We start from the raw sequence: 25,479 nt of genomic DNA, 5'->3' as shown, positions 1-25,479 counted from the left end.
CTTGCATGGACCACCCCTTCCCACTCTACATTACCTTGCGTCTGACAAGGGACAAGCCAGTCGCAGTTGCCAGGCTGGAGAGGCCCCCAAGCACCCAAGCACCCAAGCGTAACCTCCCAAACAGGCGTCTTGTCGGCCGGGAAGGCTTGGGGGTGAGGTATGAGAAGGGACATGCGTCATCGACTCATTCCCGGTTTGCTGCGGCAGGAATAAGGCAGTTCGGCAATAGGCAGTACACGGACGGCCTTGACTTTCTTGGAGGGGGCGGGAAGATGGGATGCCTTTTGCCGTGCGTTGCGGACAAGCCACACCTTCGCCCACCTCTGTAATGACCTTGTCTCTTGCTCCGGAAACTAGGCCCCGAGCGGAGCACCACCATAGCTTCACTGCGTATCACCCTACCGGTATTGTGCACGACACCTGCACACCTCCTGCCTGCTTGTCTCTTTCTACGTAGTACGCCAGACCTACCTACATGTTCGCTGCCAGGTTTCTCGAATTTCATCCACTACGCCATTTTGAGACTCCCTTACTGCCAAACTCCCTTGGATCGTTCACTTGTGCGCTGGATTCCCTCTTCCATTGCCATGACATCTATTTCCGATCTATCCTTGCTAGATCGAGCCTCATTGCGCGTCCCGCCCCCGCCGAGCCAATCTCGATCACCCATTGTATCCTAGGCCAGCACGGCCAGCCCGGGTCAGAAGTGCACTGCTGATTTCCATGGTCGCTTTTTCCTGTACCTAAGCACCTAACTTAGGTGCTTAGCTGCGAGAACTCTTTTCGGTGGGCGTGACGATGGGTGGGTGCTACGTCATCCGCCTAATCCTTGCTAGCGTCACTGGTGGATCCGTCCTTCTTAAATTTCTTCCTTTTTGTTCGTCACTCCACCCACCGTCATCCTCCACTGAGAGTCGCAAGAGGCAGTCAGGGGACTTTCTAATATCTGGATGAGCCACAACGCCACACCGCTCTAGCTGATCCAAACTGGTCCAAGGCGCAACTGTGACAACTCAGCCACACTCATTCTCCATGTCCCGGGGATCTGCCTGGCTTTGGATCGCTCAGACTCTCATGTTCAAGGTTGATGCTGACAATTCTCTAGCGGATATCGGTCCGTCCGCGCTTGCTGCGGAGAAGAATGATCATAGTGCTCCCCACGTGCTGATTATTTTTTGTTTGTCCTAATCTTTTCTCCTTCCCTACTGGAAATCTTGCCAGATTTGTCTCACCAATGAAACCCAACTCCCCATGACCTATGACGCAAGGGGTCCGGTAATGTCCGGCTGCAAGAGCCAAGTCGGCTCGGCAACTGGCAGGGCTGGGACGGAGACGCGGCCGTGGCGCTGTCTCCGCTCTGTGACGGGGGACAAGGACGGCAAGGGGGCCATGGACCCTCGACCGGTGGTGGTGTAGGGCTGGGCCGGGCTGGTCTGTGGCTAGAGTGAGGTGTGCCACGACGGACATTGCGAGTCGTAGCCGCCGCAGTTTCACCACGCGCTGCAGTTGCAAATGCTTGAGACTCGAGGAGGCGGCACTGCCATCATATTCGTCGTCATCATCATCGCATTCGTGCTTTTCCTGGTATTCCCGAAGCATGTCTTTGTATTTTTGTTTCTTGTTTGAGCCGGGCCAAGCTGTTGGCAACCGGTTGTCGCTATTTTACATCGATTATTACATTGAGGCCAAGTCCAACTAACAAGGGCTAGTCGGCTGGATGCCATTCTAGACCATCTATGCACGACTGAAGCTACTACCTCGCAAGTCCTGGTTAAACCCAAGACATGGCACACCTGACTTGAAGCAGATTGGCTAGAGGCGGTGAGGCCTAACATTCGTCAACCCATTGAAGCCCTCAGTCTCAGTTTTGCATGGTTATTCGATTGAGTTATCGCCGGTCATGCCAGGGCAACTCTATTGGTCGTCTTTTGCAGAGCCAGCCATTCTTTTGCCAAACACCAACGTGCCACCAGTCGTCTTGCCCATAATATAACCAGCATAGAGACCGCATAGAATTGTAACTGGCCACTTCTGCCACTCGCGGTCCCAGTCCAGGGGAATAGGAACAGCGCCAAGCCATGCGCCCAGCAGACCTCCCACGAGACCGCCGTATGCCTCATCTAACGGTGCCGCTGCGCTGGCAATAGATACCCATGTACTTGCTTCGACTCCATGGACATAGAAGAGCGGGAAAAATGAAAGAAGGGCGACGTTGGCCGAGCAGAGGAGAGTATGTAGAGCGTGCGTCAGGAAGGGGGCGCCGAAGAGGACGAGGACGATGTGTAGAGCTGGCGTAACTAGGACGGCAAGGAGGAGGGAAAGAAATATGGCCTTAGAAAGTCGGTTGTTAGAGAAGCTACGTTTTGAGACGCGTTGAACTCACAATGATAGGGTTAGGTCCTGTGCTCTCGATCTTCTTCTTCTCGCCCGGCCGGGGCTTTTTGGAAGACTTCGCGATTTGCGATCCAGCCGCAGGCAGACTGACAAAAGCATACACGACCTGAATCGCGGCGACGAGAGGCAGGGAGGTTTGCAAGGTTCGAACGGGGTCGGCCACCAACGAACTAAATTGTGCAAGGAAGAGGCCAGAGAGCAATACCGGCTGGACGTGTCGAACAACCTGCGCGGCAGGGCTCGACAGGGCGTGGACGGGATGAAGCCCGTCTCTCGGCTTGCCCGCGTCGGAGGCGGCCTTGGATGGCGACGACATCGTCACGGGGTCTACCAGTGGCATGGTGAGTGAGTCAATCGGACGAGTTCGGGTCCTTTCTCTCACAGGTGGTCGGTTGAGAATAGCTTCGTGGCGGACACCCGGAAGGCCACGGCTCAGGAAAAATGCCGGAGCGGCGTCAGAGCTGGCGGGCACCGTGCTGGCGGACCCGCCCGGGTCACATGGCGATAAGAGCTGGAGATGGCAGGACGATAAGCAACCCCGGATTCTTGGACCAGTCAGCGCACTCCATCCGCAGGGTCACTAAGTGCGCGAACTACAGAAGTACGTATCTACAGCGCATGAGTAATGCCGTGATCTTTTGAATCGGGGAAGCAAAGCGTTAACATACCGTCTACTCCAGTCTTCGGGATTTGAAGGCCAACACCTGTCGACTTCGGACCAAGGCAGCTGACAATCTTTCCCCGGACTCAACCTCATCGGCGCTCCCAGCCGGTCGGGCCCATGGTTCGATAGCTGGACGAAATGGTCAGCAGCGAAGATCATCCCATTCGCTAGGAATCCAGGCCCTGGGCGCCACCAATCAGCGCCCGACTTCGGTGGCTCCCGTCAGACCACATCACCCCATTTATGTTTGCAGTCGTCAGGAAACCGCTTGAAAACGCACGATCGCCCGTCGACAGGTTTTTTGGGTATTAGTCCATCGACTGCAGACCGGCCTTCGCAGCCACCCAACACAAGCTGCGCTTGCCATCCGCGGCTGCGCCTATTGGGTGAGACATATTGTCAATGACACTGCTGCAGAAAACCCTTGGCCCTGGCTTTGGGGATCCGTTTGGAAAATGGGATGGCATGATCTTAGCCCGGCCTGGATTGGGAGTCTCGTTCGTTTCCGCCCAGGCACGGCAATCTTACGGGCAAAGCTGCCCGCTCATCTGCCCACCATGTGTGTTTGCCGTTGGAAATCCCGGGATCGTTTGTCAAGATTCATAGATCTCGTAAGTATGTGGGCATAACTCACACTTTTCTCCTTGGTATAAGATCCGCAGCAGCTTCCCGTCTGTTCTGTTCCCATTCCCATCCTCATCACCATCACACCACAACATCAAACACAGTCTCAACTCAACCTACAAACAACCTCTCTACTCCATCCTTCTGTACGAGTGTATTGCAACTGGTTTCACTCCCCTCAGTTTACAGTAAAAAGTCTCTTTACACATACAAAAAAAACCCTTCAATCATCACTCGAAATGTCTCCCGCCTTCGCCGCCCGCAACGCTGCTCGCTTCGCTGTTCAGCGCAGACAGTTCACTCTCCTCACCAACATGCGCAACGTCGCTCGCTCCTTTGAGCCCCATCCCTTCCAGAGAATGTCACAGACTGGCGTTCACGCCAAGCCCTACTACGGTGCCATGATTAAGAAGCGTCTCGTCACTGCAGGAATGTAAGCAATAACCATAACTTAGCGATTTTATGAAACAAATGTAACTAACAGCGCAATGCACAGTTTCTTTCCTACCGCTGTCACCATCCTTGGTTGGCCGTACCTTACCTACCTGGCTTGCGATGGCCGCATTTGAGCAAACCTCTTTAACACCATTTCTCAACACGAAATGAGTTGGAACAACGAATGGGAGTTGGAAGTTATAATTATGGAGTTTGGAACATATTAGAGATACCTGTACATATCTCAAGCATCTAAGGCGTTCGGGGGCTTCTTGGATAAAGCATCGGTAGAAGTCCATGCGGACCATGCATAATTTACTTTGTTCAAATAAACACTGGTCGAGATTTACTTCGCGCCTAGGATACAAGCCGGGTCGCCTAACACCAGTTTTTGTAAAATAACTCTCCTTGCTGCCTCTGTAATTATTATTGAATGACCATGTTACTGTTGTCCGCTTCGGTGCAAGAAAGAGACCCCGAATGGCCTGTGCACAGTAGCTCCGAGTCGCGCTACTCCACTTCCGACCTAGCAATTCGCGCCCCTGCAGCTCCCCGGACTGGAACCGCGTCGTGTGGAAGCTGTCTTCCAATTTTGACCACTTGACAACACTCCGCATCCCGAGGCGAGCACGACGACCACGACTGCGACGATACCTAAGATTTAGGTACTAGCGAACCAACGTTGAGCTGAACGAAATCTTGCTCTCCATTGCCAACTGGTCACCTGCCGACGAATCGCCCCCCCCACTTGCAGTCACCGCTAGACCAGCAAACAAAGGGGTTCCGCCGCGAAACCAAACGGCCACGCCGCACCACAAACGACGACGGGCCAGTAACGGAGGAGGATAGTTGAAAACTGTTCTTCGGATGCATCTCGCAAGATGACGGATTCGCTGCACAACGCGCCCATTGTCCTGGACAATGGCTCCGGCACGATTCGCGCCGGTTTCGCAGGCGACGATCTGCCCAAGTGCTATTTCCCCTCGTTCGTCGGCCGCCCAAAGCATCTTAGGGTGCTAGCTGGTGCGCTAGAAGGAGAGGTCTTCATCGGACAGAAGGCGGCGACGGAGCTGAGGGGCCTACTGAAGATCAGATACCCGCTGGAACACGGCATCGTTACGGACTGGGATGACATGGAGAAGATCTGGGAGTACGTATACGGAGAGGGGCTTAAGACCCTTAGTGAAGAGGTTCGTCTGCCACTCTATGCTCTTCGAGGAGCAGGAAATCACATGCAATCGAGCACTAACCTACACAAAGCACCCCGTCCTCCTGACCGAACCACCCCTCAATCCTCGCAGCAACCGCGACACAGCTGCTCAAATCCTCTTCGAGACCTTTAATGTCCCTGCACTGTACACATCAATCCAGGCTGTGCTCTCATTATACGCCAGCGGCCGGACGACGGGTATCGTCTTGGACTCGGGAGATGGCGTGTCGCACGCGGTACCTGTGTATGAGGGTTTCGCCATGCCGAGCAGCATAAGACGGATAGACGTGGCCGGACGCGACGTGACAGAGTACATGCAGATGCTGCTGCGCAAGAGCGGCTACGTGTTCCACACGAGCGCCGAGAAAGAGGTTGTAAGGCTCATCAAGGAGTCGGTCACATATGTCGCGCACGATCCGAGGAAAGAAGAGAAGGAGTGGGCCAACAGGACGGACCCGGCCAAGGGCGTGGAGTACGTGCTTCCAGACGGACACAAGCTCAAGGTAAGTCTGCGAGGACCAGATGAACAAAATAAGTCAGCTCATTATTTTTTACAGATCGGCGCGGAACGCTTCAGAGCCCCGGAAATCCTCTTCGACCCCGAAATCATCGGCCTGGAATATCCCGGTGTGCACCAGATTGTCGTTGACGCCATCAACCGCACAGATCTCGACCTGCGCAAGTCGCTGTACAGCAACATCGTACTGTCTGGCGGTAGCACGCTGACCAAGGGCTTCGGTGACCGGCTGCTGACAGAGCTGCAACGACTGGCCGTAAAGGACATGAGGATAAAGATCTTTGCGCCGCCGGAGCGCAAGTACTCGACGTGGATTGGAGGAAGTATTCTGGCTGGTCTCAGCACCTTCCGGAAGGTAAGTTTTCTCACACGAACACCGTTAGACGTGACAGAGTTTGAAATTGAGAGGCTGACTTGAATTACAGATGTGGGTGAGCATCGACGATTGGCATGAGAACCCAGATATTATTCACACCAAGCTTACATGAGACGATTTTGTCTTGATTTTTGCATGGATGACGCGGCTCTAGAGGCGTTTTCGGCTTGTCGACGTTCATATACGGATATTTAGAGCTGCTTCACCAACCCGTTATCAGTGACGCCGAGACAAACGTATGAATGCTTGGGGCTTAGACGTCATGAGTTGAGAGAGAGGACTGGCTCAATTTTGAGATTACCCGAAAAGACACAGCCTTCGCAGGGCCGGTGTTGTAGGCAAAGGCAGCATGTGAGGTAATGGTCAGCTAGAAAGTTGAGAATGATACCCGAATCTGTTGTCGCGTTAACATGTGTTCCGCCGAGTTGATTTGTGAGCTCGAAAGGCCCCCGGTTGATGGAACGCATTGGGCTAGATGTCCGATGAATGTCTTACCGGAGCGTACGTATCGGACCATTTATTGCTTTTTCCTGTGCTGCACCTTTCCTAGGTGCAACCTTATCTCCATGCCCGATTACCTTCGGATTTGATTGTTGTATTTTCTTCTTCTTCTATCTTATCCGGAGACCATTCCTTTTCAATTATTTTCCTGCTTATGTCCTGTTCTTCTGTCATATGTCGACCACGTTGAGAGCATGCGAGGGATGAATCAGATATGAGTCAATGCGACGGCTTCTTGTGCCATTTCCAGCCACCTACCCCGAAGAGACGAGACACTCGAAAACGGCACTGGCACTGGTACCGGTCGATGCCTGTCCTTCCAGGACTCGAGTGTGAAGCTGGCATGAGGCGTTTCTTCACAGAAAGCCATCCAGATTGGAATGTTTCTCCCCTTAGTCCAGGAGGCAGAGGCTGAGACCCATGAAACGTTTACATGCATGGCCCAGATGTACTTGAGTATTTGTGACGTCCCCAACGTATCCATTATTAGCTCACTCCGCAGGGCAGTAAACAGGAGCAAACATCACACAGATCATTATCGAAACCGTTTTGATGAAAGTTTTGAAATAGTAATATTCAATGGATACCATCCATGTGGATGGTCTCCAACTATTGCTGAACAACCAGATATCTGGGGGTATTGTGTCCGCTCGCTCGCTCGTCTGCAAGTCATTCACCAGAAACAAACGCCATTTTTTGTTTTCCGCTATGCTCCTCTCTTTTGCAAAACCATTTTGCAAAAAGAACAATTCCTCTGGAATTTACCAGCCAGAGTTCCCGGAACCGCTGCCGTGTTTGCTCTGAGGCACCCCACCCCGCCTTATCCAACTCGCCGAAATTCATTCCCGAATTATTCGATTCCCGTGCTTTTTTTGTTTCCTGAAACGCCGTCCATGTCCTTTTGTGTGTGGTGATGATGTGTAGTGGTAATGAAGAAATAAAATCAAGCCGTGCTATAAGCGGCCGGTCATATCCAGAGTTGGTGTGGTACAACTCAGTCTCTCTTGCTCAGACGACGCCAGAAGTTACCACCGTGGGTCTTGATAGACTTGAGGGAGGACAGGGAAGAGGCGGAGGAGTCCTCGCTGAGAACGGAGGAGGCATCAGAGTTCTTCCTCATGACGTTGCCGGCACCGCCGATGCCAACGTGGCCGACGTATGCGCGGTCACGGACCTCCTGGCGGTCGAAGTCCTCGTCGAAGCTCCTGACGGGGCGCTCCTGGGCAGTGTGTCTGTTTCCAGCTCCGCCAATTCCAGAGTAAAAGCGCTTGGGGCCGTTGACGGCGGGGGTAGGGGCGGGCTTCAGAGGGGTGGTGATGCCAGCGGCGGGGGTGGTGACTCCGGCCTTGAAGATGTTTCCCGCTCCACCGCGTCCGGAGTAGATGTAGGTGTTTGGTGCCACGGTAGGGTGAGGCTCGGTGACGAAGATTTGAGAAGGCATGTTGTGCGGTTTGTATGTGTTTGGTCTTTTGAGACTATGTGCTGTGGTTGATGTGGTGTAAGTGGGATGCCACTGATGTGTCGTCTGAACTCTCAGATGAGAAGCTTGGATAAACCGGCCAATTGTTTGTGTATTGTGTCTTGGATGTGTCAATGATGAGAATGATGGGCCACAATGAGGGACGATGAGAGGAGACCAAGGTTATTATAGGTTTGTCCTTGGAGGGTAGAGGGCTAGCCTCGCCAGGTGGGAGGAGCAACAAGAGACAAAAAAGGAAACGGAACGGACTTTGCAGTGTCCTCCTGACATGCAAAGCTCCCATGGGCTGAGTGACGGCGTTGCACTCGCAGCGGCATGGGTAACGACCATGGCTCAGCAAGGTTACTCACTCGAGGGTACGTAGCTACGTACATTGTGAAAGAATTTTTAGCGCTGGTCGAGTTGAGAAGAAAAAATACACACAAAGAACCCACTTCAGGCAGAGGAAAACTCTTGACGGCGAGGTGGCTTTCGAGTGAGAGGGGAGATCTTGGTGCAAAAATTAGCACGTCTCGAGGGCCCGAAACAACGGGAGCGGGGCTAGCTAAGCCCAGCGCATGGGTAGCTTGGTTTGCTGTCGTTGCACGGCGTAGCGGACCAGGGTTTGTGCGGTGGGGGGAGCGAGAGAGAAGAGGAGGAACTCTCAGATGTCGTGATGAAGTGGATGACAAACAAGATTTTGCATGTCCATGAGGGTGTGAGACAGGGTCGTTGTCGGAGGCAAGCTGCATATGCCGGCCGCCTCTCAAGGTTGCTGCCCTCAGCAGTCATAAATCGAGTTGTCATCGCTGCTTACCGGGCATGTGAAATCATCTTATCGACAATAAGCAAGTGCCCAAATTTTGTATATCTTATTGGACTTGGTTTTTCTGATAAGAATACAGAGAGAAAGGAAGAAGCAAGTTTTGCTCGCAGTTCTCAAGCACCGGGCAAGTCCGTGCGGTACATCTGGCTGGCCCGAGAGCGAACTTCAACTTCGCGCCTTTCTTCTGCCATCGTGTGCTTGAGATTTTTTCTTCCCTCCCTCTCCACTTGCTCATTATTTGAGGGTCCGCGTGACTATTCGACCCCAGGCCGCCATCTGGTGAGCACCTTTACATCACGCGGGCACTAAACCCCCCAGCTGGCTGCTAAATTCTCGCTGGAAGACGCCATTCTGGAGCAATCGATGGGGTAACGCTTTGCTAACAGATTGCCGCTTTCGGCCGTAGCGTAGCTTCCAGAGCCACTCAAGGGCCTGCTTGGTTTCTGTCGAGGGCTGGAACTGGGGAAGATGGGGCTAATGCAAGGAACGTGGAACGTGCTGGAGGACCTGGAAAGAGCACACGCTGTTTTTTCGCAGGCAAATTTTGTCTCAGAGACTGATCGCTGCTGGCATGTTTGCTTCGTCACCCTACGCCACCCCTGCTAGGGCCAACAGCTTGGCGGACGACGTCAAAACTCGTCTCCTTGGCGCCAACCACTCATCAATTTCCTGGGGGTAATGAAATCTGTTTGCCGCGTCGACGATGGTCACCGGACCCCTCGAACCCATGTCTGACGCCCAATAAGTCCGTTTGCTAGCTGAGGGAAACTTGATGCAGTCCCATTTCGCTTCGGGCTCCACGGGAGCAAACTTGCGTGTTTGGCTGAACGCGGTCTGTTGGTTGGTACCTTGACGCCAACCTCTTGTCGCATTTCGCCATTTTGTCCAGCTCGACAAGTTGACGTCTTTCGAAGGAAGTATGAGCATCACTCGTAGATCTCCCGGCCACTGAGCCACGGCTCGTCAAAGGCCAACTGGACGGTGTGCCGGTGGCAGAGTTGGATTCGAGAGGGTGGTGCTGTGTGTGTTAGGACCATCATGTTAAGATCAGTGGCCGTTTATATGACTGCGGGACGTTGAGATACGTCAGTTTAACGAAGGAAACATAAAGACAGTTGGCAAGCACCAGTGACATTCCAACGTCTTCGAATTCCTCCCGTCACTTGCAACCCCTTCCTCAAGCACAACACCCGTAGAACTTGGGGACCAATGAACGACGGAGCGGCCCGCGGAGTTGCAAATTCGAGCTGGTTCTCCAACTTTGCCATTACCAGAAACACAGCCGCTATGATCCTCCCATGTTTGTCTAGAAGCAAAGTCTAATCCAGCCTCCAGGTTCGCAGAGCACAAAGCCATCGCCATGGTCACCGTGCCACTTTGGCTTGCACCAACCCCGAGAAGAGTCGGCGCCCTCCGCCTACATAGCATGTCTTCATTACGTACTAACATGGACCTTCCCCAGACGCCCAAGACGCCGTCGTCCTCCACCCCCTTTCTTTACCCCGCATTCCAAACCTTCCGCATGAGGCAAACCCGAAAGTCGATGGTGCCACAGGTGCCATCCGATCACAAGTCCTCTGGGGGAGCAGGGAAGGGGAGGTTCCATTCATTAGGTAATGATGTATTCCCTCAGGGCTGAGCGCCCGCAGCAACGTGGTCGAAACCGTCGGACGGGAACACCTCCTTGGGACTTGGGTGGTGGGAGAGAGCTCAACGTCTTGTCGTGAGCAGAGACTGGTTCGCAACAGTGGCAGCGGTCGTCCAGCAAGACGGATTGGAACATCTATGATCTATGCCCGCCAAGCAAAGTATCTCTCGAACCAGGCCAGGGCCAGGACCTCGGACATCCGTGCGAGTCCAGCCCAATTCTGGTCTCAGGCAAGCCACGATGCTTCGCGGTTAACAACCAGCAGCCACTACTGCAAGGTTTATCCTAATTCTGGCAAACCAAGGGGTTCCATCTGAAAGTTGATAGGCGTCTCAAGATGCTAGCTGTATACTTTTGACTAGCCCAGAGATGGAGCGAGAAACAGCTCCAGGCATATAAAGGTTTAATCGTTAGGCATGCGAACTCTTTATTTCAAGCAACATATAACCAGCCCACGATACTATCATTACACTGCCTAGGAAATGCTGACAAGATAAAGTTGCTATCGCCCATACTGGTGAATCAGTCTTCGCGACCTCGTTTCAATATCATACATTATACGTGTCATTATTGTAATCAGAAAGGCCGTCGCCATGTGCGTCTCTGGGGTCAGGGTAGAAGATGGTTCATATGGAATACCCGAAGCATTCATTTACATGAGTCATAATAACATTTACAGATTATTACGAACGCTAGTGAAAAACACAAACATCACAAAGAAGGTTATGGGCATCATCATCTAGTGAGCCGCCCTCGTACTATAGCAAATTAGGATGACAAAGCAAGACGAAAAGGGCAAGGTGGATAATGAAGCACATCGACCTGAGGATCACGCGTCACCTCTGGCCATTTTTGCGCCCTCCACAGATCCACTCGTAACGACAGGGCTCCTGTGTTTATAATTAATTCGATATTTTTATTTTATTTTACTGTGTCACATTTATTTATAGGTAACGAAGTATATCATTCTGTAGTAATTGTTTTGGCGCATTGGTGCCGGGTGTTGTCTAGCCTCATGTCAGCGCAATACGACATATACTACAACGACCAAAAACAATCATCGGCAGGCAGCAAGACCGCATTGATAGCTATCAATAAAATGCAAAAGAATATGGACGATCAGGGGATCGAACCCTGGGCCTTCCGCAGACATCATGAAGAATGCAAAGCGGACGCTCTACCACTGAGCCAAACGCCCGGAATTGTTAACCGAGAAATGAGGCTGTCTCCGGTTGTTGACAGCTGCTGCACTACGATGGTATTAGTACTCATCTTCCCCGCTTACAGAAGCGTGCCTTCTGTTGCATACTGCTATTTAAAAACTACAACAAAAGAGTTGGACACGCCCGTTTATATTATTTGAGTGTGTCTTCCTTCCCGCTTCGTTCAAAATGTATTGGGAAACGTAGGAACATCGGGAAATTGATGGGACCACACTGCCACCCCTAGGCACAAAGACGAAGACAGATTTCTATAGGGATGAGTTACGATAAAAATCAATCCATTCCTGTTGTTGACAGACGGACTTATTATCGGTCATTTTTGTCGTTCACTAGGCTTACTGACTGTAATTAAATCATAGAAAGCACCCTTCTACAATAACCTGTCAAGCGAGAGTTAAGCGTGCTATGTACCTAAATTCGAGAAGAACCGAGATTGCTGTCTGTACATACTTCGTTATGTATTGCCTCTGTGGTTCTAATTCGGAGTGAATGTGTCCGAGGTATTTGATGGTATTATGCTCTTGTCGGTGGTGGTTTTGTTCCTCGTGACTCATAAACCAGTTGTTGCAGCTGCCCCCTGGATCATGTTGTCAAAAGCTTCTCATCATCAAGGTGTATTGTTGTCCCTGAACATATAGAACAAGAATGGAACATCTAATCCATTGTAATACAGGTAAGCATTGCCCAACTGAACCAAGTTGCCCTTGATGGGACCTTGCTTGCTGTCCTCGCTGACTGCTCTGCCTTTTGGCAGTTGGCCAACTATGACATACCCCACGATACAAATATTGAGCGAGCCGGTACCTAGTGTCTATTCTTACGTTAAAAAACAAAATCATTGTCTCTGACGCCTATCCGACTCTTGTGCTTTAAATTCACCTCAAACCCCGCTCGCTCTCTGGTCATGCGCCAGAAACCTTTCATACAGCAGATTTCAATCGTGGATACAAATACCACTGTCAAGTGGAAACCAAATGCCAAGGACCAATAACTTTTGGACTTCCTGCAAAGACTTTGCTTAACTCATATGCAATATACCAAACTTACGGCTGCTTCTCATTGCACCAACCGCATTCTTGCTAATTCACGGGCTCTTGTCTTCTATTCTATTGTCATTTTGTTTGCTTATTTTCGAGATATGTATTCTTTCGACTAAGATAATGGAGGAACGGAGCGATGTCAGTATATATGTTGACTAAAGATTTTATGTTGCCTTTTAGATTGATCTACATGTGGTGTAATACGCGTTGGCAGACAAGCTTTCTCTCTGTTGTGATAGAGCTAAATGCAAGTCGGTTCTTCAAAGAGGGTATTCTCGGCGGTTGTGCGGATTGATTCCAATATATACGACGGTAGACCGAGCTTAAGCCCCCCTTTCTTGGATCTCAGAGAGCCGACTGTCGTGGATGTGGAGGGGACATATCCATGGAGGTTATGAGCCCATTTGCCTTAGTCGGATCTAGTACTGAGAATGGCATTGGCAGAATCGGGCCAGAGGATGCAGCATCCTCCTCCATGTCAATGTTTCACTGCCGCTTTATTATCCTTAGTTAGCAGAGATTCATGGTGAATCGGAGCAATCCCCGCCCTGACCCGTCGTGCGAATCCTTTGATTTTGCACGGCGTACTCTCCTCAATGCCACGAGGAAGCATTATCGCGGCCGCGGTCATTGCAGAGAGGGAACTGGCAGTAATCTCATGAACGATGCATTGGCAGCCCTCATCAGTCCAGAGAGCCAGGGTAATCGAGAAACAATACACAGTCAGTGAGTGTATGTAACTGCCCAATGTTGCTCACGTTTTGATCCCCGACATATCAAAACACCAAGTCAAACGCAAACTTAATCGTCAAGGATGCAGTGTAGACGATCGGGACACCCCTCGTTACCGATGCCATGAAATCCCACAATATCAGTCAATTCGCACTGCATTTCCAAACGTTTCTCTTCTGGTGTACAACCCTACCTACTCTCTAGAAACCCCCCCCCCCCCCCCCCCCCCCCCCCCCCAAAAAAAAAACAAAACAAAGGACACAGCAGAATATATACAACCGTCAATTTTTGTCTTCACTTCTTTCGCCGTTGGAACAACAACCTATAAAGCAAGAACAGAAAGACACAAAACAAACCAGGTTTATCAAAAGCCCCAAGACCCTCACGTCTATTTAAATTCAGACAAAACCGCCACATCAACTAAACACTAGTCTTTTAGGCCTGGTTGCGCTTAGCAAGCATGCTCAACGCACTGCCCGCAAGAATGAAACCAGCCTGGTCCTTGGTAACAGCGTGTGTGGTTGGGATCAGCACCTCTGAGCCATCCTTCTTCTTAACGAGAAGCTGAACCTTGCCCTGGCCACCGTTCTGCAGCATCTCGTACAGGCCCACCGTGCTCACCTCGTCACATGCCGCGATCTTGTCGTAGTCGGCCTCGTTCTCAAAAGTCAGGGGCACGACGCCCTGCTTCTTGAGGTTGGTCTCGTGGATGCGAGCAAACGACTTGGTCAGGACGACGCGGGCGCCAAGGTACCGCGGCTGCAGGGCAGCGTGCTCACGCGCGCTGCCCTCGCCGTAGTTGTGCTCAGCGACGACAAGCCACTCTTGGCCACGCTCCTTCCACTTCTGGGCAAGCTCAGGAATGGTGTGCTTGGAGCCGTCAACGTCGTAGGCGGCGTTGACCTCGCCCGTCTCCTTGTTAACAGCAGTGTTCAAGGTGTTGGTGCTGATGTTGGGGAGATGGCCCTTGTACTTGAGCCAGGGACCGGCCGCCGAGATGGTGTCAGTCGTGCACTTTCCGGTAACCTTGACGAGGACCTTGAGGCCACTGATATCTCCCTCGGGGAAGGGTGCGAAGGGCTCCAGGAAGGCGAGACGTTCGGAGGTCGGTGCGATGGCGACCTTGATGTCGGGGTTGTGTGTGTCGGGCGAGATAGACTGGAGAGATGCAACGCCAGACTCAAAGGGTGTCTTGGGGTTCTCCAGACCTCGGGGGGCCTCAAAGCGGAACTCCTTTCCATCGGGGGTCTGCAGCTTGTCCGTCATGGGGTTGAAGGTGGTCGCGCCGGCGTAGGCCATGGCCGTGACGATCTCGGGAGAAGCCAAGAAGTTCATGGTACCCGGGTTACCGTCGTTGCGGCCCTTGAAGTTACGGTTGTAAGAAGTCAGGATGGCGTTGAGTTGTCCCTTAGGAATGTCATCTTGGCGCTTCCATTGACCGATGCAAGGACCACAGGCGTTCGAGAGAACAATGCCTCCAGCGCCCTCCAGCGTCTTCAAGGTGCCATCACGTTCAAGAGTAGCTCGGATCTGCTCGCTGCCGGGGGTGATGTAGAAGGGGGCCTTGGGCTTCAAGCCAGCCTTCTCAGCCTGCTTAACCATGCTCTCAACCTTCGTCATGTCCTCGTAGGAGCTGTTGGTGCAGCTACCAATGAGACCGGCGGATAGGACCTCGGGCCATTGCTCTTGCTGAATAGTGTCTTTGAAGAGAGACAGGGGGGTTGCCAAGTCAGGGGTGAATGGGCCGTTGATGTGGGGCTCCAGCTCGGACAGGTTGATCTCGATCACCTGGTCGTACTGAGCGCCCTCATCAGCTCTGAAGTCGAAGCTTCCCCATTTCTTGTAGCCGTCAAGGGCCCGGTGCTCAGCCTCTCTGCGGGTTTGGAGGAGGTACCGTTCCGAGGCAGCAGTGTAAGGGAAAATGGAGGTCGTGGCGCCGACTTCGGCACCCATGTTGCAAATTGTTGCCATGCCGGTGGCGCTGAGAGTCTCGACGCCTTCGCCGAAATACTCGACGATGAACCCGGTTCCACCGCGGACGGTCAGCTTGCCAGCCAGGCTGAGAATGACGTCCTTGGGGGACACCCAGTCGTTTAGCTTGCCGGTCAGCTTGACACCAAGCACGCGAGGGGCCTTCAGCTCCCAGGGAGCGCCGACAAGAGCCTCAACAGCATCAGCGCCGCCAACTCCGATGGTGATAGTAGACAGACCGCCAGCGTTAGGGCTGTGACTGTCGGTTCCCAGCATCATGATACCCGGAAGAGCATAGACCTCAAGAACCGTCTGGTGGATGATGCCCGCGCCGGGGGGCCAGAAGTCCATGCCGTACTTCCGTCCAGCAGACTCGAGGAAGTCAAAGACCTCCTTGTTCACACTTATACCGTCCGTAAGATCGCTCTCGGCGCCCTTGGAGCCCACGATCAAGTGATCGCAGTGGATGCTGGCCGGGATGGCAGGCTTCGCAAGGTTGCAGGACATGAACTGCAGCAAGGCCATCTGCGCCGAGGCATCTTGCATGTTGACTCGGTCCGGGTTGAGCTTCAGGTTGGCACTGCCGCGGATGTTGCGTCCATTGTCCGTGTCTGTGAGGAGTGACTCCTCGACGTTGTCCAGATGGCTGTAGAGGATCTTCTCAGCAAGGGTGAGGCGCTGCTGTCCCAGAACGTTGCGGACCTTCAGGAGGTTGTCGTGCAGCCTGCGGTAGGTGTCGGGCTTGATAGACTTGGGCAGAAGCCTGCGCATCTCAGCATCCTGCTGTTCAATATCCTGAGCGGTCGCGAATGTTCTCCTGGTCGGCAAGCATGATGGTGCGGTAAGGAAAGGTCGCGTGCGGGTGAGGAGCCGCTGCAATCATGTCAGCTCTCGTCCTTGTGCTGTTAAACCGGCAGACGAATGTTTCTTACCCTCGCGGCGCCTCCAGTTCGACTGGCAAGCTCAATTGGTGCCATTGTCGCTGCGCACCTCCCTCCAAAGGCTGTGTGTGAGTCGTAGTAGCGGGGTGTGGAAATTTTGGGATTGCAAATTGGCGATGTCGGATTGGAAAGTCTGGGGGAGTTTGTTCAGTGTGGGGCGGCCCCAAAAGACCCCTGTACTGCCGGCTTCGCTCCGATACTGATGGCAGCGCCGAGGCATATCCCTGCACGGCAGACAATCACTCGGAGCCGCTTTCAACGCCGGTTTTTGGCATTCTCAGCGAAGGCAAGCGTGCAACAAGTTCCTTTGGATGACAACTTTTCTGATTGCTGCTATTCCGACAGTCTGACCAATGCAAAGAAATAATTTCCCCATCCCAGATGCATATCTATACACAACCCTTAAACTCCTATACCACAATGATCCATCCGTCGATGCCCCATGCTTCTCTACTGGTCGTACTCCGAGGTCTTCGTTCCAATGAAGCCCTCGCTTCTCTCTCTTCTCCGTCGGCCCATAACTTCCTTGTACCACTCAGTGATCGTGTAACCCCAGTGACCGGCAACGAGAACACCGCTGACTACGTTGACAATTTTCAACAAGAATTGTAGGAACCCGTCTCTGGATTCCTCCACTGACAGCAGAATCGGCTCAATGTCGTACTTGAAGAAGATGCCAGGGATGTTGTGATCATCGGTCTCCTTGCTCTGCTCCGTGACGGCGTACTGGTTCGTGAAGATGGCGTTGGACGTGGATTTGCCGACGGAGTAGACAGTGGGCACAACCGACAAGTAGTACTGGAACTTGTGGAAGTTGATTTTGGCGAGGTTGACCGTCCGGTCCAGAGGGTTAACCAGCGAGGGGTAGAAAGGCCCGAAGGATAGCTCTGAGATGATGTGCGAGAAGTTGAAGGCTGAGAAGAAGGTCAGTTACAGTCGCGGGACTCGACGAGAAACATCGAACGTACCAGCATGATCCAAGTGCTCCCCGAATTCCATGTAGCCGTGTCCTCTGGCCGTAATGTGGAAATCGCCCTGCACTCTGTTCACGTCCAGGTTACCGTAGACGCGGCAACTGTCACCCTCGCCCCAAAGTCTGGGCGTTTTCCCCCACTTGGCTCTCTTCTTTCCGAGCGAGACAATGTCGTGGACGTGCTCCTCGCCGAAGCCCTCCTCCTCCTGCCATCCAGCGCCCGTCACGATCTTGCCCTTGCTGTCTCTTCCCAGGCGGTGAATACCGCTGCTGTCGACCCATTGCGACCAGTTCGTCTTGTCGCGCTTGAGCATAGTTCCTGCCAGGATCCGGTCACCCGCCGCGTCCTGCACGTTGATGTGGAGGTCATCGCAGTGCATGCGCACGACAATATCCATGTTGATCTGCATTTCGTGTCCGACACCCTTTTCGACCGCGAATGTGTGCGTCTCGGAGCCGCGCCACCAGCGGCCAACTTCGGTCCAGAAAAGGAAAACAGATATGACCGCCATGAAGACAGTCCATTTGCCGCCGCCCGCTGTGCGCGTCACATACTGCGGTTTCGCCTTGGCTACGAGGAGAGACCTGTCAGCGAACAATCCTGTGACTGGCCCCGAGGCCGCAACGCCATGCTATGCATAGTAGAGGTTCGGCGATGAAGGGTTGGACAACTTACGAAAGGCATCAAAGGCGCTAACAATGTTCCCCTTTGCCCCAAAGGTATCCTCATCGAGGTGGTGTTTCTCGTCCCAGCCATTCATCATGGCTGTTTGTAAATATGTCGGCCGGTTCGTCAAGGAATCCCAGTACCTCCAATCAGAGGGTTCAGGTGGCAAGCAATCGCTAGTACGCCCCAAGCCAGTCGGTTCCTTGTTGGTCGATTTCGTCGCGAGGCTCGCTGCGATTCCTCGGGGTGTAATACTTTCGGCTCGATGCAAGTGCCCGCCGTCAAAACCTAGTCCCGCTACCGCATGCCTCGTTTTGCGAATCCAAAACGCTTGAAGGAATGACACTGAAGTTGGAAAGAAGGAAGATGTCGAAAGTTACAACCTCGCAAGCTGGTCAGATTACTCGGCGCAACACTCGTGAAGTGGGTGAGTCTGCAGCAGAAAGTCTTAAGGACACTTTATCCAAAAGTTATCCGCAAATCAGGCCCCTGTCCAGGGGTCCCAGAATGATTGGTGCCGATACTAGCGCAGGTGGACTGAGCGGGGCGTGTGCATTGGAGCTTCCGACAGTGGGGTGCAGTCAGGCTGTGTGCGCGCGCCGTTTCTATCCCTGGAGAGCTACCTGTCCGGCCACCATCAACCAAGACATTGATCCGGATACCGAGGCCATTAACGCCTACCTACTCATTCACTCGGTCACTCCGGATGCCCAAACGACACGATATTATGTATAAATTGGAATAGTCACAATTGATTGCTGCCTAGAACCTACAAGTGCCAATCTGTAATCTGTCATGAAGAGTGTCATGAAACGAGCGTCGCCTCGACCTAACCTGAAAGACGAGTGATCGGTCCGTCACGTTTACCGCCAGCGATGAAGCAGCTCAGCGCGTGCCACCACCGGCCACCGTCTCACTGCCGTTGGTAGCAGGTTACAAATGAAATCAAATACCCCCAAACCCTGTGAAAATGACATGCAAGGAAAGCCAGAACCCCTAATGAGACCACCGATCACTCCGTATCCAGTGGTAAAATAAAACTAGACGAGCCGAAAACAGCTCACTTCCTAAGTCTCCGCTGCTGCTCCTCGAGGAACTCCTCATCAGAGGCGTCCAGGATGTCGTATTCCTCGTCGGTCATGAAACCGTCATCGGAGGCATCCCACTCCTCTTCCTCGCCGCAGTCCTCAAACTCTTCCGCTTCGGAGCTGGTGGCAGGAACAGACTCAATCTTGGCCTCCCGGTGGATGCTAGACACGGGCGATTCCTTCTCCAGCTTGGGGAAGATCATGTTGCTGCTCTGCATCTCCTCAACAACTTCCTTGGGCTCCTCCTTGGGCTCCTCCTTGATCTCCTCCTTGACCTCCTCCTTGACCTCCTCAACGACTGACTTAGGGGCCTGGACGCTGACATCGCACCAGAGTCTGTGACCAAACTTCAAACCGTCGTTGGTCGTCAGGCGCCAGTAAGAGATGATCTTACCCTCACGGGCGGGGGTACGGAGAAGAACGTTGAAAGAGAACTCCTGACCGGGGGCCAGGGGTGCATAGCAGACAGTGGACTCGGAAGCAGACACAAGCTCGGAGATCCCGGCGGGGTGGTTAGAGTCGACGTGACCCATGTAATCGCCACCGACAAACTTGACGGAGCAGCCAGCGGGCCATGCAACATCGCCATCGTTGCGGAGAACCCAGGTTTGCTCGAAAACATGGTTCGGCGGGAGGGTAGTACCGTCTGCAACAGTATCACGAACGAATACAGCCTGAAGGTCTTGCTCGGTAAGAGGTTTCTCGACGATGGGAGCCGGCTTCTCCTCAACGACCTCCTTCTTGATCTCAGGCTCAGGCTCGGGGGTCTTCTCAACAACCTCCTCCTTGACAGCCGGCTCCGTGGGCTTCACGTCGACGACAGTCTGGACAACGTTGATGGAGGCGGTCACAGTAGTAGTCTCCGTGGAGCGGGAGCTTGTGCGGCGGATGTTGCGATCACCCATCTGCTGCATGCGCTGGCCGTCTCCGCGCTCGCCAGTGGTAGTCACAGTAACGTGACGCACAGGCGTCTTGAACTTGACAAGAGGGTGGGTCTTGTTGTGCGTGTTAGCTGGGCTAGCCTCGCAGTTAGCACAGAAGTCGGTGTCGTGGCACACGGTGCACTTGTATCGGACACCTGCGATGTAGGTCGGCGCGTTGTGGGCGCGGGCACACAGGGGGCCATCGCAGCAAATGCCGAAGTGCACAGAACGGCTGATGGCACGGCTCTGGACTTCCTGCAGAGGCTCGTAGACAGGAACGAAGCGGTGATTGGGGTGAACAAACTTAGAGTTCACGATACAGTCAGCGCAGTAGTCCCAGTCAGGGCAATCAAGGCACTTGTGTCGGACACCGGCAATGTACTTGTCGCAGCCGTCGCAGATGGCATTGTGGCTCTGGTTGCGGCCGGGGGCAAGCTTGATCTGGATGTGGCTGGGGACGTGGGCTCCTTCAACGGCGGGAACGAAGGGGTGCTTGGGGTTGTGGCCGTGGAGGTCCTTCTCGAAGCATGCGTGACACAAATCGAAGTCTTCGCATGACGTGCAGTGGAGGAAGCTGGCCTCGGGAAGCTCCGTCACGCAGCAGTTGCAGGTGCGCATGCTGTACAAAGCGGTGTTGAAAACAGGACGGAGGAGCTCATTGATGTTGACGGCAGGTTTGACCGCCTCTTGGACTGTCTCCTTGGCCTTGATCTTGGGAGCGATGGTCTCCGTGGTGCTGTTGACGATTTGGCCGTTCTTGACGACCCGCTTGATGAGCCAGTGGTCGGCGCCGTAGCAGGTGATGCCCTGGTCGACACAGTTTTGGCAAAGATCAAAATCACCGTCGTCGCACGTGGAGCAGTGGTAGTGGGCTTCAGGGACCGTCTGGTCACAGCTGTTGCAGCAAACGGCAAAGTTGGTGCTGGGGTGCATCAAAGCGGGGCAGCGACCCCAGGATGACCGTGTGGGTGCGCTGTCAGTAGTAGCGGCGTTGGCAAACCACTGGTCACGGGCTGTAATACCCTCGGAAACAGGAACATCCACCGAGGCTGCTGCCGGTGCTTCATCGTCGTTGATCTTAGCGTGTCTTCGCAGGAGAGAAGCTAGGATAGAAGCCTCGAAATCAGCACCGATGTCGCTGGTCGGCAGCTCCTGCTTGGGCTCAGCATCGATGGTGCTAGATTGCCTAAGGTCAACCAGGGGTTGTGTTGGGGCGACTTCGGGCTGTTGCTCCTCCTTGACCAAGGGGGCAGCGGGGGTGGTGGGCTCGGGAACATCCTCGACCGACACTGGCCTGGGAGTCGTCTTCTCCTCGGACAGTTTTGTAACACGAAGCTTGAGCTTTTGCTTCGCCTTTGCGGCTCGGTAAAGTTGCTTGTAGACGGAGACGTTCTGCTTGTCGAGGGTGATGTACGAACCGGCTGAGTCAGAATATCTCTCGAGAACGATGTTGGCATCTTGGCTGAGAGCAAGGAGAGAGCGAACCTGCAGTGAACAGTGAGTTAGCCTACTCATTCAATCATGGGCACGATATGTTCGTGGGCAACAGCCAAGACGCCCAACTCGACAACGTGTCGAGCGAGACGTCTCGATGAGACTCAAAACACAGCCGTGTCGAGAAAAGCGGCCTGATGGACAGCGGAAGGAGCGGGAATGACGTACTCTCTCCTCGAGGGTGCTAGGACCCATATCCCGTAGAGTAAGCTTGTGGCGACGAGTCATGCCATCGAAGTTGATCTTCAGGGTGACCTGCGTGTCTGGCGATGTTGCTGATGAGGAAGCCATTTTGAATGATACGAAGCAACTCCCGAGTACGGATGAAGAGGAAGCTCGCGGTCGGCGGGCAGGGAGGGGACGACGGCTCTGGCGGGTGTTTCACTGCTGAGCGGCTACGCAGGGTGCACGAGACTCGCTCGGTCGGTGTGGAAAGTGCGTCGTCCTTCGGGTGGGATGTCGATGGATGCCGGGGTTGATGGGCTGCAGTTGTCGACAATTGATGTAAAGAAAAAGAAGCGACAAAGAACTGGCCGGGTGGAAGGCGGAGAGGTGAAGTGATCAATCGGGCGGATGGGGTGGGAAAGATAAGTGAGTTGGAGGATGATGGGGGGGCCTAGTCGTCAGGTGGAGTAAGAAGGTGAGCGGACGAGGAAGGAGAGACCCGAGCAAGACTTGGGAGTGGGAGGGTGGAGGCGGAGGTGGAGAGGCGTAGGCGGATGATGCGTCTCTGGAAGGTGTGTCGACCTCGAAATGTGTGAGACTGAGTGGGAGAGCAGCGAGCGAGCGACAAACAGCTTTCTGCAGGTGACTTTGGGGAAGGGTACAAGGGGGGGCCAGGAGCCACTTATGTACAAGCAGCCACAGCAGGGACAGGATGCCGAAACCGTGGTGGCCAGGAAGGGGGCCAGAGGGACCAGGCGGTGGGAAAGGGAAGGCGGGTAGGCAGGCAGGAAGAGGTAGCGTCACTCGCTGCCTTGACGCTCTGTTCACCTCTTGCTCTTCGGTGTCAGGTATCCGCTGAATGGCGACGAGTGGATTTGGAGATGGGGTGGGTACCACGACCCGAGGGTCACGGTTAGTGTTGCTGGCCTTCCCCAGGCAACAAAAGAGGGGGGCTGCGGGCCATTAGCGCCGCCTGGTTGGCTGGTTGGCTTTGCCTTCAAAGGTACCGATATACAGAGACCGCTGAGCCGTGACACCATCTCGCTGTTAGGCGAGGGCGAGAGGTGCGAACTGCTCCCGAGGAACCTTGCCTGGAAGGAGGGGGACGGCTGGGCCAGAATACGCTTGCAGTGGTAGCCTTCACCATGGGAGACCCGAGACACGGCTAACCAAGCCCATGTCCAGGTGCCAGGACAAGGTAGTGCCTCTCAAGTCGCACGCCGTCGCTGCTTAGCAAGCCTGGCCTCTCCCTCGCCATCCGCTATCCATGCTCGCTCTTCGGGAACCACAACCGCTCACATGTCACCGCCGGCAGAGACAGGCAAGCAAACCAGGCAGCCTACGACAGCTCAGCTCAGCCCGACTCGTACACCACGGCGGCAAAACTGAATAATCGGCCGTGGAAGAAACTCGAAAGAGGCGGTCAACCGAAATGGAGAGAAAGACCCCAAAAAAAGTATTCTTCCTAAAAACCAAAAAAATTAAAATTTTAAAGAATTAAATGGAAACGAAAATCAAATCAAATAAAATCCTCCGGCCAAGGCAACGAGCGAGCCGGCAACGCATAATCCCATCAATGGAAGCTCCTCCAACCTTCTTCGCCACAATCTCAACGTCGACGTCGAGATCTGGCCCATCCAACGTTTTCTCTGGATGAACCGGTCGTCGAGTCATCGCACTCGTCTCCGTCTTCGTCCTTCGCCTTGTCCAGGTTACCAGGGACTGACGAAAGCTCCTCAAATGGATTTGGATTTCGAATCCTTTCCTATCTTTGCCTCTTCCTCCCCCCACCCCTGTCCAGCCAGATTCACACACCTACACTACACGCCCCCCGGCTCTGACTCTGTCCCCCCTCCCATTACGAGTTACCCTGGGCAAGACGCAATAACCAGAGCCCATTGGCACATGACGGGGGACTGCCCTGTAAACACCAGACTTGGAATGAGGCGAACTGGAGCCTCGACGCGACATGTTCCCATGTTTACTATGCGGTGCTCACTCCAACTATGCAAAAACCGCAAAATAGGCATTCGTAGTGGTTCGTTCGCCGGACTTCGCCTTGCCTCCTTAATTTCTATCACTTGCCCTTCTTACATGACATCTCGCGTTCAGACGTGCCATGTCACCATGCTGGCTCGTCCTCTCGACACTACCGACGCTGTCGATGCCGGGCAATCATGCAACGAATCGCGATGCCGGAGCCACCAGCTTGCTGCATAGTTGCATGGCCCGCCTGTCGGTCAGTCGGTCAGTCGGTCATCTTCCTTGGCGATAAGACAGGAACACAAGTCCCGACTTCTCCGACTCCCAGCCCCTGTGCCTGGATTGGCCTGGGGGTGTTCAGTGCTGGTGCCCAGTGCTGGTGTCCAGTAGGCGAGTGTCTCGCCGTCGACTATGCAGTCGCTACAGATTTCTGGTGCACCGCAGGAAGGAAACCAAGGGCATCGAGACGAACATTAAAGGTTTGATGCGTTATCCAACGCTTTGTAGAACCCAACCTCATGCAGCTGCCGCACCGATCTTAGCGAGCCGGCAGCATGGGCGGCGGTCTCGATCCGCGTGGGTGGAGGGGCGGGTCAACAACGCTGCGAGGAGTCTGTTCGCCCGTCACCTGAGCCGCTTCCTTACTCAAAGTAGCCACCACTGCCGCAAGTCACGCAGCACGCAATCCTCCAGTCTCCAGTCCCGCTGGGGCTTATCAGAGACTCTTGCGTTAGACAAGACAGCAGCAGTGGACAAACAGGAACGAAGCCACCAGCTCTTGACTCGCTCACGTGGTCCCCTTTTCCGTCGCGGATCCAGAAAGCCTCTCTAAACTCAATGAACAGCAATCAACATCCGGCAGCCAGCAAGCCGAGCTGCTTTTTTCCCCGACCTGTCTGTCCATGTCTTAGCCAGCGTCCAGTCCAGTCGCCCTGCTTTCCCAAGCTCCTCATCCCTCAAAGTTGCCGGGTATCACTTTTAACCTCGCATCCAACCTTCTCTGACAAGCGTCCGTGAGCTAAATTATGGACGGGTGCTTGGAGGCTGGTTGGCACCGAACAGTCACCGAAGGATGTGCCGCCTAAGGGAGCGAATTCGACATGACAGCTCATCGTCGACGGCGACGTCGGCGGCGAACCAACGAGGGAGCCCCCCCTTGACGAAGGCGGGGGAGGCGGGGGAGCTCTCGGTGAGAAGCAGGCAGGCAGGGAGGCCAGTTAGTCTCAGTCTGTCTTTGACCTTGGTATTTGGCTGGTTGGTCGAATGGTTCCGATCGACAGATGGTGGGGACGCACTGCTCGAGAGCCTATTCCTTCACGTCCGAGTGTACAGCTTTCCATACCCTCTACAGCAAAGACAGTGCAGGTTATCGCAAGCTAGACTGCACGCTACCTTTTTTAGCACCAGCTGCTCATGCTGCAAGTCATGCAAACTCAATCCCCCGCCTTTCCGAGGTTCCCGTCAAAGTTAGCCAGGCTATTGCTGCCGCCGCCGAGAAAGGATGCCATGCCACTGATTTTCGGAACCCATTTGCTTTGCTTGTCATAACAGCAGGGTGTCAAGCAAAAAATTACCAAAAGTAAAGTATCCCTCGGTAAGAGGGGGTGGTTTCCCATTTCCCCAAA

At 53.8% G+C, this 25,479-nt stretch overlaps 7 protein-coding genes across 7 annotated transcripts; 2 read left to right on the top strand and 5 right to left on the bottom strand.

The window, feature by feature from the left end:
* Positions 1–1,914: 1,914 nt before the first annotated feature.
* Positions 1,915–2,734, bottom strand: EsH8_V_000596 (mannose-ethanolamine phosphotransferase GPI11; the record flags this gene model as incomplete). Its single annotated transcript, XM_083273112.1, has 2 exons — positions 1,915–2,331; positions 2,384–2,734. 2 exons carry the CDS (start codon positions 2,732–2,734, stop codon positions 1,915–1,917), a joined length of 768 nt encoding a protein of 255 aa, XP_083125827.1.
* A 1,187-nt stretch (positions 2,735–3,921) lies between these two features.
* Positions 3,922–4,251, top strand: EsH8_V_000595 (uncharacterized protein; the record flags this gene model as incomplete). The annotated part of the gene is made up of 2 exons (XM_083273111.1): positions 3,922–4,115; positions 4,179–4,251. The coding sequence occupies 2 exons, from the start codon at positions 3,922–3,924 to the stop codon at positions 4,249–4,251; spliced, it is 267 nt and encodes an 88-aa protein (XP_083125826.1).
* A 747-nt stretch (positions 4,252–4,998) lies between these two features.
* On the top strand, positions 4,999–6,332 carry EsH8_V_000594 (actin family; the record flags this gene model as incomplete). The annotated part of the gene is made up of 4 exons (XM_083273110.1): positions 4,999–5,307; positions 5,378–5,830; positions 5,885–6,199; positions 6,270–6,332. 4 exons carry the CDS (start codon positions 4,999–5,001, stop codon positions 6,330–6,332), a joined length of 1,140 nt encoding a protein of 379 aa, XP_083125825.1.
* A 1,383-nt stretch (positions 6,333–7,715) lies between these two features.
* On the bottom strand, positions 7,716–8,162 carry EsH8_V_000593 (DUF3602 domain-containing protein; the record flags this gene model as incomplete). Its single annotated transcript, XM_083273109.1, has 1 exon — positions 7,716–8,162. The coding sequence occupies one exon, from the start codon at positions 8,160–8,162 to the stop codon at positions 7,716–7,718; it is 447 nt and encodes a 148-aa protein (XP_083125824.1).
* Positions 8,163–14,084: 5,922 nt separating this feature from the next.
* Positions 14,085–16,597, bottom strand: EsH8_V_000592 (aconitate hydratase ACO2; the record flags this gene model as incomplete). Its single annotated transcript, XM_083273108.1, has 2 exons — positions 14,085–16,493; positions 16,553–16,597. The coding sequence occupies 2 exons, from the start codon at positions 16,595–16,597 to the stop codon at positions 14,085–14,087; spliced, it is 2,454 nt and encodes an 817-aa protein (XP_083125823.1).
* Positions 16,598–17,011: 414 nt separating this feature from the next.
* Positions 17,012–18,298, bottom strand: EsH8_V_000591 (endoplasmic reticulum vesicle transporter-domain-containing protein; the record flags this gene model as incomplete). Its single annotated transcript, XM_083273107.1, has 3 exons — positions 17,012–17,475; positions 17,530–18,105; positions 18,211–18,298. The coding sequence occupies 3 exons, from the start codon at positions 18,296–18,298 to the stop codon at positions 17,012–17,014; spliced, it is 1,128 nt and encodes a 375-aa protein (XP_083125822.1).
* A 963-nt stretch (positions 18,299–19,261) lies between these two features.
* On the bottom strand, positions 19,262–21,997 carry EsH8_V_000590 (uncharacterized protein; the record flags this gene model as incomplete). Its single annotated transcript, XM_083273106.1, has 2 exons — positions 19,262–21,697; positions 21,875–21,997. 2 exons carry the CDS (start codon positions 21,995–21,997, stop codon positions 19,262–19,264), a joined length of 2,559 nt encoding a protein of 852 aa, XP_083125821.1.
* Between the last annotated feature and the right edge of the window lie 3,482 nt (positions 21,998–25,479).

The sequence above is a fragment of the Colletotrichum jinshuiense genome, chromosome 5 (genome assembly GCF_051148585.1).
Source record: "Colletotrichum jinshuiense chromosome 5, complete sequence".
Taxonomy (NCBI): Eukaryota; Fungi; Ascomycota; class Sordariomycetes; order Glomerellales; family Glomerellaceae; genus Colletotrichum; species Colletotrichum jinshuiense.
Note: the sequence above shows the minus strand (reverse complement) of the source record. Positions and strands in the feature narration are given on the sequence as shown.